The sequence below is a fragment of the Tenrec ecaudatus genome, chromosome X, assembly GCF_050624435.1.
Source record: "Tenrec ecaudatus isolate mTenEca1 chromosome X, mTenEca1.hap1, whole genome shotgun sequence".
Lineage (NCBI taxonomy): Eukaryota > Metazoa > Chordata > Mammalia > Afrosoricida > Tenrecidae > Tenrec > Tenrec ecaudatus.
Genome location: NC_134548.1, coordinates 148,798,565 through 148,812,730, shown reverse-complemented (window position 1 = coordinate 148,812,730; position 14,166 = coordinate 148,798,565). Strand labels below are relative to the sequence as shown.

At 43.3% G+C, this 14,166-nt stretch overlaps 1 protein-coding gene across 2 annotated transcripts in view; it reads left to right on the top strand.

Annotated features, from left to right (window-relative positions):
• The window catches only part of GPC3 (glypican 3), a 444,594-nt gene that overhangs the window by 391,034 nt on the left and 39,394 nt on the right, over positions 1 to 14,166 (top strand). Inside the window, exon 8 of one of the 2 annotated variants that reach the window (XM_075539172.1) lies at positions 231 to 326. The exons of the other annotated variant lie outside the window; for it this stretch is intronic. Coding sequence (XP_075395287.1) covers positions 231 to 298 — 68 coding nt within the window. The 3' untranslated portion in view covers positions 299 to 326. The remainder of the gene's footprint in view (positions 1 to 230; positions 327 to 14,166) is intronic. 2 annotated transcript variants of the gene reach the window in all.

Sequence of the window (14,166 nt, the reverse complement as noted above, 5' to 3'; positions counted from 1 at the left end):
TGGGAGTCCCTGAGTGGAACAAACGGTCAAGCATTCAGCTACTAACCAACTACTTGGTGGTTCCAATCCACTCATAGGTATATCATAAGAAAGGTCTTGTGATCTACTTCTGAAAGATCATGGTCATGTGGTCAGAACCATATAAAATGCGGGTCTACACTGACACACATGGGATCTCCAGGAGCTGGGATTGACTCAATGGCCGCTGACATGGCTTCTCTGTTTTTCAGACACTAGATGTGTGGGGCGAGAGCCTGAAGTCTGCTGTCCTGTGATACTTCCCTATCTGAGTTGGTAGGCTCTGGAGCTTTCATTAGGGATGTACTGTAAGTAGCGTCCTTGATGATGGGCCTTACAGAGAGGTAACTAAGAATTGGAGGCATGTGAAGGATCCAAACAAACAGCAAAATGCACTACCATCGAGTGGAATCTGCCTCATAGTGACCCTAGCCACAGGGTAGAACTGCCCTGTTGTGGGTGGCTGAGACTGCCACTCTTCAATAAGAGAGTCTTGCCATTCTCCTGAGGAACAGTTGGTGGGTTCAAACTACTGAACTTGTGATTAGCAGCTCAATGCATAGCCCATATCACAAGCAATTTGGCATGCTAAAATTATAATTTATAATCCGTTTTCATATTGAGGGGAGCTGGTTGGATGTATGACTATGGCTAAAGGGGCCAAGTGATTTTATTTGGATGGGAAACCACATTGGCTGGACTGCTTCACCTAGAATTGGTCATTTCTTGAGGATAGAAAGGGTGGCTAAGAGGGATTCAGTGCTCAGCTGGTTGGAACAGAGAAGGGAGACTTTCAGGGAGCGAGCAGGCCAAAAACTTATAACTGAACTGACAAACAGAAGTGAAGCAATTCCAGTGGGCTCCCAAGGAGCACTAGTGGTACAGTGGTTAAACCCTTGTTTTTACAATTAGACACTTGTAAGGTCAACAGTTGGTAGAAAGGTGTTGCTGTGACTTCTCTTTTTGTTGTTTTTAAATCAATTTGTTGGGGGCTCATACAACTCTTATCACAATCCATCCATATATCTATTGTCTCAAGCACATTTGTACATATGTTGCCATCATCATTTTCAAAGCATTTTCCTTCTACTTGAGCCCTTAGTATCAGCTCCTCCTTTTTTTCCTTCTCCCTCTCTCTCTCCCTCCCTCATGAACCATTGATAATTTATTAATTATTATTTTTCATGTCTTGCACTGTCCAATGTCTCCCTTTATCCCCTTGTCTGTTGTCCATCTTCCCTGGGAGGGGGTTATAAGTAGGTCATTGTGATCGGTTCCCCCTTGGCCCCCCACCTTCCCCTTCCCCTCCTGGTATGGCATATTTTTCCTGAGAAGTTTATCTGTCCTGTATTTCCTGTGTTTCCAGCTCTTATCTGAACCCATGTACATGCTCTGGTCTAGCCAGATTTGTAAGGTAGAATTAGGGTCATGATAGTGGGGTGGGACATTAAAGAACCAGAGAAACGCTTTATGTTTCATCAGTGACATACTGCACCCTAACTGGCTTGTCTTCTCCCCACAACCCTTCTGCCTACAGATGGGCTTTGGGTCTCCACTCTGCACTCCCCCCACCCTCATTCACATTATGATTTTTTGCACTGGGTCTTTGATGTCTGATACCTGATCCCATCGACACCTCATGATAACACAGGCTAGTGTGCTTCTCCCAAGTGGGCTCTGTTGTTTCTCAGCTAAATGGCCATTTGTTTATTTTCAAGGCTCTAAGACCCCAGATGCGATGTCTTTTGATAGCCGGGCACCATCAACTTTCTTTACCACATTTGCTTATGCACTCACTTTCTCTTCTGCAATCGTGGTGGGAAGGTGATCATCTCAGAGTGCCGGATTATTAGAACAAAGTGTTCTTGTGTTGAGGGAGTATTTGTGTAGAGGCCCAATGTCCATCTACTTCCTTAATACTAAACCTATAAATATATGTACATAGATATATTTACCCATAGTCATATATAAATACATTTACATATGTACATGCCTGTATTTAGATCTCTATAAATACCCTTTGCCTCTTAGCTCTTTCCTCTATTTCCTTTTACTTTCCTCTTGTCCCGCTATCATGTTCAGCCTTCATTTGCATTTCAGTAATTCCTCTTGGTTACATTGCCCTTGATCAAGCCCTACCATATCTCCTCCACCCTCCTCACCATCAGTTTTCAGTCACTTGTTCCCTTGTCCCTGGGTTTGTTAACACCCACTTCCTTTCCCCCACTTCCCCTCTCCCATGTCCCCCCAGAACTGTCACCCCATTGGTCTCTCTTCTGGCTTGTTTATCCCACCTATCCCATCCAGATAGACATGCAGCGATAACAATATGCACAAACACAAAACACAGCACAACAAAGCAACGATAGAAAATAAAACAATAGCTACAACAACAAAAGGCAACAACAGAAAAAAGAGAAAAGCCTATGAATAGTTCAAGGTCTATTTGTTTTCCTTTATGAGTGTTTTCCAGTCAACTCTGATGGAGCACCAGGCCCTGGCCCTATTGTCTATTTTTGGTGTTCCCTGGGGACTTCATTGCTCTACTCCCTTGCTGCTCTGTTGCACACACTCCGGCGTCTCACCTGGGTGTGGTGGGGTCAGGGCGGGCACAATTCCCGCTGTGTGCCTCCAGTGTTGTCCCCCATGGTGATATGGGTCAGTGGGGAATGTCATGTCTCCTGTTGAGGCCGGCCCTATGGTCCTCTCTCTCTCTGTATTGACTGCTCTGAGCAGAAATATTGTCCTCAGGGCTTGGTGGGCCAGGATGTGCTTCACTCTTTTTTCCTCCCCCCTCATTGACTCCTGTGTGCTCTGATCTGACATGTCCCTCTCCTTGAGCTGTAGCTTCAGTGCTGTCCTCTGAAGTAAATTCTTCTTGGGGGAAGGGTAGGCTGTCCACTTAGTTGGTAATGGGGTCGGTCCCTCAGGCCTCTCTATTCATTCCCTGCTTCATGCCAGTGTGTTGCGTTTTTGTCTTAGAGCACCAGGTTGAAATCTGGTTCCTCTTTCCCTGTAGAGACCTAAACAACACCCTCCCCTCAGGTGGGTTAGTGCCCTGTTCCCCAGCTACCCATGTCTTTCCCACCTCCTCCTTTTTAGTGGTATACCATATGCATCCCTGGGTTTAGTCTGACCCCTGCCATATTACCTGGACCTCACCCCAGAAATGTATGTATACAGTAGCTTCTTCCCTGTGCCCCTTTTGGATTTTTTGTGCTTACCTCAGCGGACTCATGTTGTACTTGTCCTTTTGTGTTTGGCTTGCTTAACTTAGCATAATTTCCTTCAGTTCTTCCTATGTGGCGATGTGCTTCATGCGTTCATCACTGCTTTTTAGGGATGCGTAATACTCCATTGTATGTATGTCCCACAGTTTTGAAATTCATTTGTCTGTTGTTTCCAACTCATTTCAATTATGAACTGTTCCATGATGAACATTGGAACACAGATGTCTGGCCGTGATTTTTTTCTTGTCTCTTCTGGGTATATACCCAGTAGGGGATTGCTGGATCATATGGTAGCTCAATTTCCATCTTATTATTGTTTAACAATGAATGCCTTAGACAAATTGTTCCAAGACTTCCGTTATGATGTGCATACTGTGTCGGCATTCCATTATTTCCATTCTGTCTGTTCTGTTTCCATTGATCTAGCTTCCCTTTCCCTCCTTGCCTTCTCATCTTTGCTTCAGAGTAAATATTGACCATTTGACCTCGTGTTTGTCATAAGTGATGCTGTTTACTTTATAAGTCGGTCTATTATTTGGCTGAAAGTTGATCTACACATCCAAATCCAAAGATTATATTAGGGTGATAGAGGTTCCTCAGACCCTTTTTAGGAATTTGTTTCACTCTACATTTTTCTCCTATCCCATCTGCGACCTTCTGCTATGTCCCTGGTTAGTATGGTCAGTAGTGGAATGTGAGTACCACCACTTCTTTTGATCCCAGAGAAAGCTGTGGTTAGGCCTTTATTCCTAGGCTGGCTTAGTCTGGAGTCTCTGCAGAACTCTAGTCTGCATCATAGCAACATGCAAGCATCCATGGACAGATGGGTGGGGTCTGCTTTGGCCAAGAGTTAAACTTCCGTCTTCCACATTGAAGGTGAGAATTCTAACACCAAACCACATTGCCCTAACTAGAAATTAGATAACCAAATAACAAAGATTGGCTTCAGGTAGGAGGGACTGTTATGGAGTGGATAGATACCGATATGCTGGGCTCTTGACTTCCAAGGTCCTGAAGAGCATGGAGACGCCATGAGCTGATGACAAAAAAATGTGTAAGGAAAGCATAAGTGAACCAAGAGGGTGAAGCAAAGCAATGAGGGCTTTTTTTTCCCTCTTTATTTCAGGCAGACAGGGGGGCAGGACAGAAGAGTAGAGAAGGGAATCTCTGGTTGGTTTGTATTTGAGCACATGTCACCAATTATGATTTTCTGTAACTATTCTCCTGCTACAAATGGATCCTTGGAATGGCAGAAACTTTTCCAGGGAGCAATTCTTTCAACATCCTCTGTCACTCACAGCCTCTGGATTTGTTTTGCTACTACAAGAATCCCGTTCTCATTTCTCCCCAATTGTTTCCAGGCTTGTGGCCTTCCTGCTCCTGTGTTAGAAAAGCAATCCTGGGATCCAGCCCCTCCCCCAGCCATAAATGCTTAACTTTGCTGGCTGAATTGCCTGGTGCACACTCCTCTCTCATAGCATCCAATCTCTCCCCTCTGCAGACAATAGACCAGGTTGTCTCCAGCTATTGGGGTGAAGGAAGGACCCAGGCAGTTTTCTCTCTTGCCAGTTCTTTCACAGACCACTCATTTTGGAAAGTACAATGTAAATGAATTACTACAAAATGGAAATGACTCAAGGGCCTAGAAGATGCAAGCCACACATTTTAATTATGCGATTATTCCACAGACCTAGAAATCTCTCTGTCCAAATGCTTATGTTCCCCTTCTGTACTGCTCTAAGTAGCAGAGCAGCCCCACTGGTTAAGCAGCTACATGTAGCCTACTCTGTATGCCTCTGCCTATAGTCCTCCTTCTCCTTGGATCCCAGGGTGAAATAGACTCCACACGGTCCTAATGAATTATCTATATGATACCAAATGACAATAGCACTCTAAATCACAGCTGAGACTTGTACGGGGCCAATGAAGCTAGTCCCCCAACCCCTACCTCCATCTCCATGGGAGAATGGTGATGCTGTCTGGTCCCCTCAAGACTGACTACCTTGAAAACACTATACGGAGTTCTACTCTGTCTTACAGGATCACGTGACATGGTGGTTTTGGTTTTTCTTGTTGTTGTGGAGTCCAAATCAGTGGAAGGAGCCCTGGTAGCACAGCAAGATCAGCCATTTGAAACCACCTGCCTCTCCTGGGAGAAAGGCAGGGCGTTCTCCTCTCATAAACACTTACACTGTTGGAAACCCACAGGGGCAGCTCTACCATGTCTTCATAGGGTTCCTGTCGGAATCAACCCAAATGGCAGTGAGTTTTTCAGTCATTGAAGGTGAAATAAGTAGGAACTAAATAGAATAGTAACACAATGTGAAGACTAACCAATGACACTGAATTGTACTTATAGAAGTTGTATATGGTTTGCATACTTTTAACCAAAACTAAAATAAGCAATTAAGCAACGCTGTCTAAGTAGAAGGAGGCCAGTGGTGATCTGGAACTAGCTTGTACGGTATCACCAGAGTCCATTGTAAAAATTTGAGCATTTTTGGGAGATTTGAAAATAATTAACAATCTATAATCTATCAAGGGGCCAAGAGTGTTGGGTAGAGGAGGAAGGAGGGGAAAAAAGAGGACCTGATCCCAAGGGCTCAATGGAAAATAAATGTCTAGAAAAGAACGATGGAATCTATGTACAAATATGTTGCATACAATTGATGTTTTGTTTGTAACAAGAGCTGTAAGAGCCGCTAATAAGATGCTTTTAAAAGAGTTTTTAAATAATTAATTAATTAGTTTTAAAATTTCAGGATTTTTGTGTTCCAGTTGTTAAACGCAATTATTTTTTAAAATCAAATCATAAGATTTTATAGTGAAACAAATTCTACCAAAAACAAAGGTAGTATACTCTATATACTTTCATACCCTAGTTATTGTATTGAATTTTACTACTATCTATTTTCTTGGGATTATTTATTTCTATTGGATCTATGTACTGAAAATACTATATATAGTCATGGCCACATAACATCTGCAAGGGCAACATCCAACCATGGCTAAGGCTCATGGTTCCAACCCCCATAAACCCTATTATATTAAAATTTTGAGGTACATACAATAGTTCATAAGGAGCCCTAGTGGTACTGTGGGATGATAACTATGAGTTCAGCCGATCCAACTCCCTTACCACTCTGGGAGAAAGATGAAGCTGTGGAACTCTCATAGTGATTTAGGATCTTGGAAACCCTCCACGGCAGTAGGTTTGGACAATGGTTTATGATAACAAACAGATGCCGCTTTGTGACTCGCATAAAAACACTATTATTATTTCTGTATTATCATGTTAATGAGCCTTGAGTGTATCTGGAAATGTTTCTCTTTTTTTATGGCATCGAAAAGTACGCTATATACTATATACGAAGGCAAACATTTGACTGACTCGTGTTAGATAAGCACCATACCAAACTGGTCTGATTCACATACAACTTCGTCCTAAGACCGATTTAGGATTGGAGCTCGTTCATAATCTGGAGTCTGCCTGTATGAAATGTGGTGTTTTCACTACATCCAAACCATGTTAATGTCTTATTTCACAGAACATATCATGGATGTTCAGCAGTGCCTGACTACACGGTTCTCAATTCTGTTCTGTGTGGTCACATTGGTAGCTTGAAATTGGTCACGGGAAATATTCACACCATGATTAGCAAAAGCTGTACATTAGGACTTGATCTCTTGTTTTTGTTGATGGTCTGGCCTATAGAATGTGATGGGGGTCTTGTTAATAGTGAAGATAACAGAATGTGTCTCCATGGCTATTATATTGCATATAGAGCAAGAACGTGAAGAAATTAGCCCTCCTGTTTTTCAAATACTATTCTCATTTTACAAAGAAGTCATGCGTGTTATTAACCAAGGAGTGACATTCTGAACACATCTTTGTTAGTCCACTTTTGACATTCTCGTCACGTGTACCAATGTGTACTAACCCGCATGACTGTAGGAACTACCCTTGGTCATCACTCATAACCTTAGGCAAAAACCAATGCGGGGACAAGTCTGGCATTGAAACTAGAAAAGCATCTGTGAGGAACAAGTGGCTATGTGGAATATGCCATGAAATTTACCATACATTTTTCTTATTTGCTATTTATGTTCAAATAAATTGATAGGCATACTTTTCTTTTAGTGAGAAAATTGGTAAGCATTTCTCAGCACATTACTGAGAGGGGGTACATGTGTAGGGGGTTGGGTGTGTTTTATTGCCCTTAAATCTTTTCACTAGGGGTTTCAGTAGTATCATTCTCACTTCCCATACAAGGGTCCCAGATCCTTGGCCAATGCCCCACATGCATGACTAGAAAATGCCTGCCAGAAAAGGCTTCCCTGTCTCTATGGTGCCGAATAGGTTTCCTCAGAGATTCCAGACTAAGACAAACTAGGGAGACAGACCCAACAAATCAGCTAATGAATAGCCTGTGAATCACAGAGGGCCAGTCCCATTGAGCATGGGGTCATCAGAAGTCAGGGCAACACCATTGGTAGCTAATCACAGAAAATAAGAAGTTATGCTGATAAAGGAATGAACCCCTCAATTTGGGTACCTCTGAAACTATTTACATGGGGGACAGATTTGAGTAAATCCTTGGCTATTTATTCCCAGATTTTTTGGTGTGTATTTCTTCCCAGATTTTATATTTATATATTTTCCCCTCAAAATTCTATATTCCATGTTGAGATAATAGGTTGCCACTGAACTCTCGCTGCTAACCAATGGCAATCTTATCAGCCGCACCCTAAGCCTTGATGGGAGTCTTGTAGGCCAGCTCACTGGAGCCCCAAGCTGAGAGTTCAGTCTCCATCAGATGGCATTAAGACAAATGAATACCGTGTGCTGGTATTAGCCCTGGTTTCATAGAGTTAGAGTGGAACTCTAGTGTCAAGTTACATTTTGTTGGCTCCATAATCATTTTTGTAACCACCGACCATATGGGCAGAGGTTGGAAGGGAAGCTAAATTTGGAACACACCCGTACTCTCCTTTTTCAATATTTCTTTCTTGTTTGTGACTGATCTTCACATACAGAACCAATTGCTGAAAGACTAAGGAATGAGATTCTCCCCCAAATGTGGTGGGATCAGGGGACTGGGACACGTTGTCTACAAGTTAGCAGCAGGAATGTCTGCACTCTACTGCTGCCATTTCTTGTGTGTGGCATACAGCCCTAAGAAACAGAATCAGTAATGGAAAGGAAGCAAGTGGCCGTCCAAGGAACAATTGACCTCTTTTCATCTGGAATCACAGGGAAAGATGAGGAAAGAATAAGAAGAGGAAGAAGATAGGGAATGTGTGTTTCGCTAATTGGCTCTGGCTTGCTAACTGACTCCATGAATAATTTGCTTCTTTGCCATGAGAACAGAACAGGATGGTGTCCACCTACTGTTACTGAACATTTTGATCAAATATTCTGTAGAAGAAGCCTGATCAAAATTTTGAGAATGACGAGGGCAACGAATGTATAAGGGTGCTTTACTCAATTGATGTATGTATGGATTGTGTTAAGAGTTGTATGAGCCCTAATAAAATGATTTATTAAATTAAAAAGGGGGAGTGGTGCAATATAAAAAATTCAAATTCTTATAGACTCCAAACTTTCTAGAGGCATGGGGAAGGGATAGACTGTTTTCTTGTCTTTAAACCTAACGCCAAAAATAACCCCTAAAATCTTCTTAAAACCAAAATATATTTTAGTTTAACTGAGGGAGAGAGGGGAGGTCTGCATTTGAGCATTGTACTCTTTTAAGTATTAACTGTATGGGATAAAATTAACAGCAACCCTAAAGATTTGATAGGAACCCTAGGGGGCAGTGAGTTTATGGTAATGGGGAGAACACTCAGAAAAGGAAGGTGAGAATGTAATCAATGTCGTGAAATTGCACACGTGGAAAATTGTTGAATTGATGTACATTTTTCAACCCCAAACAATAAAATGTACAACTCACTGCCATCGAGTTGATTCTGACTCATGGTAACCTTATAGGACAGGGTAGAACTGCCCCTGTGAGTTTCCAAAACTGTAGCTCTTTAAGGGAATAGAAAGCCTCCTCTTTCTCCCATAGAGCAACTGGTGGTTTCAAACTACTGACCTTGTGGATCACAGCCCAACATGTAACCAAAAGGAAGCCAGGGCCTTTGTGTCTGTGTGGTTCTAAGTTCTTCATTGTATGTATCCACAATCTTGAGATAGCACTTTTCTGAAGTAATACTTTTTTAATCCAGACAGTTTGGGAGCACAGAAAGATGATTCTTTATACCATTAGTTTCTCCTGTTCTGACTTTCCTTCTCCCATACACCCCTTCACACAGAATGAGAGTTGCAGCAGGGAAGATAGTTTGGTTTTTTTTTAAAGCAATGCGAATGATTAGTGCAGCATCTGCAGAGACCATGCACGTTCTAGTTGTAGGGCTTTTAAAACCTGACTACGCAAGCAACACACAAAACTTAAAATGGAAATTTTAGTACCTCCAGTTAAAAAAAATTAATCAAAAAGCCAAGTGACATGGAGCCAAGTCTACCTCATTGCCCCTCCATATGTTGTGACCTTTTAGAAACAGATCACCAAGCCTTTCTTCCATAGAGCCTCTGGGTATATACAATCTGGCAGCCTCCAGTTCCACATTGGGCTGCTAACTTCGAGTTCAGTAGTCCAAAACTACCACCAGTCGTTCTGCAGGAGGAAAATGGGGCAGTCTGCTCCACTAAAGAGTTACCATCTTGGAAACCCACAGGGGCAGTTCTACCCTGTCCTATAGGGTCACTATGAGTCAGAATTGACTCAAAGACAATTAGTTTGCTTTCTTTGGAGAACCACCAGCAGTCAAGCACTTAACCACCCAGTGACTTCTTCAGCACCTCAACCAAACCACTGAGTCAATTCCAACTCATAGTGACCCAATCTCAGACAGCCTCATCTTTCTCCTCCCCAGTGGCTAGTGGGTTTGAACCGCTGACTTTGTAGTTAGCAGCCAGTACCTAACCCACGGTGTCACCAAGGTATCTTTTACTACTTCAAAGAGTTGTTGCTGTTTTAAGTTGTCATTGAGTTAAGTCTGACTCCTGACAACCCCGTATGTGTCAAAGTAGAATTGTGCGCCACCGAGTTTTCCATGGTGGATTTTGGGGGAAGCAAATCACCAGGCCTTTCTACCAACATGCCTCTGTGTGAACTTGCGCCACCAACTCTTCAGTTAGCAGCCAAACATGCTCATCATTGGCACTATGCCGGGACTCCCAAAGGCAGTTAGAGTCCGGCCAAGCATAAGGAATGTCTGTCTTTCTTTAAGGGGAACGTGAAGCCTCCCCTTCATTAGGCAGGTTGAGGAGTTCAAAAAGCCAGCTCCTTGTGTCAAGGCATGCGTGGAGAGCAAAAAAGCCACATCTCTTCGCCCTCCAGTCCACTCTCCCAGTCTCATCTCAGGTTGCTACCTTATCCTTCATTCTTTCTCCTTCCAAGTTCTCACTGGTGTCCACCTGGCTTTCTGTTCTTTTGCTGGCCAGGGCCTTTAAAAATGCCTGTACTGAAAGAGATAGAAGGCATGCAGCCCAGTGCCTGTGCCTCTATAGCTTGCAATAAATGGAAGTTTTTGACACTCACCATATGCTAGTCTTTTGGTCCATAAAGGCTTCCTCTTCTCTACCTTTAAAGCTCAGCTCAGTTGCACCCTCCTCAGTGAAGTCTTGCCCAGGCAGAGGGTTTCATTCTTACCCTTTCTAGAACTTCTCAAGTTGAGCCCAGATTATTCAAAGTGCTTGGTGCTTAATGAGTGCTCATTGAGTGCTTGTTGCACGGCCTTGACCATGCACCAGTTAGTGGACATGGGGCCTGCATTTTTAAACCTATAGTCTGCTTGGAGGAGTGGGCAACTAGCTAGGTCAGCATTGTGATCACTTCAATTCAGATAAGGTGGTCAGAAAATGGGCTGAATCTTAAAAACAATGGGTCAGAATCCCGTGAAAAGGGCAGAGTGTTGCAGGCAGGGAAGACAATATGAGCAAAGACGTGGAGGTGGGAAAGAGTTCGGCGAGAAAGAGTGTGGTATGGTTATAGCCAAGGAGCAAGAGGTGAGGCACGAGGATCAGGTATGGTTCAGATCATAGAGGCCTTCTCTGCCTTGTTATGGGGCTTGCCCTTCATCCAGTAGCAGGGTCCATAAATTCATAACCCATGAACCATCCGCCTCCCCAACCCCATTTCTCTTCTCCCTGGCAGACATTGATAATCGATCACAGCACTGCATTCCACTGAGCCCCAATGTGACCTCAACATCTTTTCTCAATATAGCACTGCTAAGAAATAACACCTAGAGCAGCGGTTCTCCGCCTTCCCTATGCTGTGACCCTTTCATCCAGCTCCTCATGTTGTGGTAGCCCCGCCCCCCCAACCATAAAATTATTTTCGTTGCTACTTCATCATTGTCATTTTGCCACTGTTATGAATCAGGCCACCCTTGTGAAAGGGTCGTTTGACCACCAAAGGGGTCTCGACCCACAGGTTGAGAACCACTGACGTAGAAATTGGAGGAGCACTTTGGTTTGTCTTTAAGTGGAACAGTTTGGAGTGAGGACACACATAGAGGTTGGGCGAGTGAGGGACTACAAATGAGAGAAATAGGGCCAACCTAGAAAGTCACTTGAGGGTGAAGATGAAGATGCAGACTGAAGAGGAAGCAACAGGAACCGGTTGCATAGACGCGAGCGGTGGGGGAAGAAAAAAATTAGTTGAGAACGAGGTCAAGGATTCCAACCTGGGAAAATGGACAGATGCAGGTACCACTCAGAATGTGTGATGAAGTTGATAGTAACAATAATCACAGCTCACAGCTTTTTGAGCATTTACTACTTACCAGACTCTGTTTTAAGCATTGGATGGGGATCACTTCATGTCATCTTCCCAACAGCCCAATGGTGTGGGTGCCATTATGCTTTCTGGTTTGCAGATGAAGAAATTGCCCAGAGTGGAGTAGACTGTTAAATTACCAACAACGTCGAGATCACCAAGGGGCACATCAAGAAAACGCCAGCGCAGATTGACTTGCTTGAATATGAATAGAGCCTTGCCCAGTTGCTAGGTACCTGAGCTAGGATTTATTAGTTCATCTTTAATGTTTTGGAAACCAAAGGATTTCTCATTCTGGGAAGAGGCCCACTTCCATGTGTATAAATCCACCCTGCCTTCACCACATCTGTTCTACCCACAGGGACAAACATCAGTAGCCATATGAATTAAAACAAGCCCAGCCAAAGAATGACCTCAATGCCTTCCAAATGAATCTTTGAACAGAAAATCCGTTGCACATTTGTAAAATTAACAGGGCAGTTAGGAAGGGCATCAAGATTTTAAGAGACTCCATCATATTCAATGATCCTGGGTCCCCTCCCCAACCCATGGCTAATTGTTTCAATAATTATCTTAGGTGTGTGTGTGTGTGTATGTGTACAGGTGTCAATGTTTCTATTGCTCCATTTGTCTAATAACTTTGTGCTTTGAGAAGCACTTTCGCTTCCCGTGTCTCTGAAGGCTATAGGAACCCAGTTGCTTAAAAAAAAAACAACAGTTGATCCCAGTGGCTCACAGACATGCTGCTGTTCTCCTTGTAGCTTCACATTTGGCTTTCTTGCCTTTGGGCTTTTGCAGTGTCACAGTGGCAAACACTAGCCGAAGTCAGGCCCCTGAGCCAGGAGAGTGTCTGTGCCCTGTCGCTGGTAACTATAGCTCAGACTCAGAGACAAAGAACAATAGGAACTGAGCTATCAGGACTTACAGAACCCAGGTCACCCCAGGCCAGGTTACTTCTTAACCCTGAATAATGAGTCTGTAGTGTTGCAAGTCCTCTGAAACACCTGTAGATAATGCGCTTTTTTTTTTTTTTTGCTTATATCTGCTTGTGATCCTCCAGTTCTCCTCTCCTAAGGTTCCCAATCCCTTAAAATCCCCTCCTCTGAAAACTCATTTATTCTTGGGGACCTCAGCCCTCCATAATACCTCTTGCTTTTCCAAAACAGCTATCTCCATGGTTCCTCACATAGCAGCAACCAACTGGCAGATGGTGATTTACAAGCAGCTTTGACATTCCTCATCTGAGCAAATCTTATTCCATCCCTGTAAGATGGGTTTTAATGTTCACCCTTAAAGAAGAGGAAACTGAGGCACAGAGAATCACATAACTTTCCCCAGGGCAGTGGGTAGTGAGATTTGGAATTGGAGCCCAGATGTGTATGGTGTCAAAGCTCATTTCCACAACCACTGTGCTTCATGTACTGTCAAACACTGCTGGTAAAGATTTGTTGCTGCTGCTGCTGATGATGATGACAACAATTATCCTGCGCCAAGAAATAACCACTGGCTGTTTCTAGAGAGTTACTTCTCATGATCAGAATAGCCTCAACAGCAGTAGTGTTCAGGAGTCACATAAATCCAGTCCAGCAATTTGGGTATAGATTGTATATGGAAAAACACCATTGAATTGGATGAGTGTGTTTCTCATGAAGAGGGTTCACATTTTCTTTATGCAACCAGTGGAACTCATTGCCATGGAGTTCATGTCAAAACTTTCCCTTTTCACAAAGAAAACAGAAAAGATTAAAAACCGAAACAAACATACATTGGATCAAAAGGGAGATCAAATGACAAGGTGTCCCATTTGAACCTAACTACAACTTCAGACATATACCCTGACCCATAGTCATAGGGGATTCACTGAGGCTTAATCCGCCTCATGGTGGTGGTGCTACAAATGGTTTGGGGCTTTCACTGTCATCCATAGCCTTCTATAAACGGGCTGTTTAGAATTTAAGCTCTAATGCCATTCCTTCCTTTAGAAATGGGTTTGGTTATCTACAGTGCTTGGATCACACAGGTTGGCGTGCACCTTCTGTGTGGACTTAGAGGATGCCTCACTTAGATGG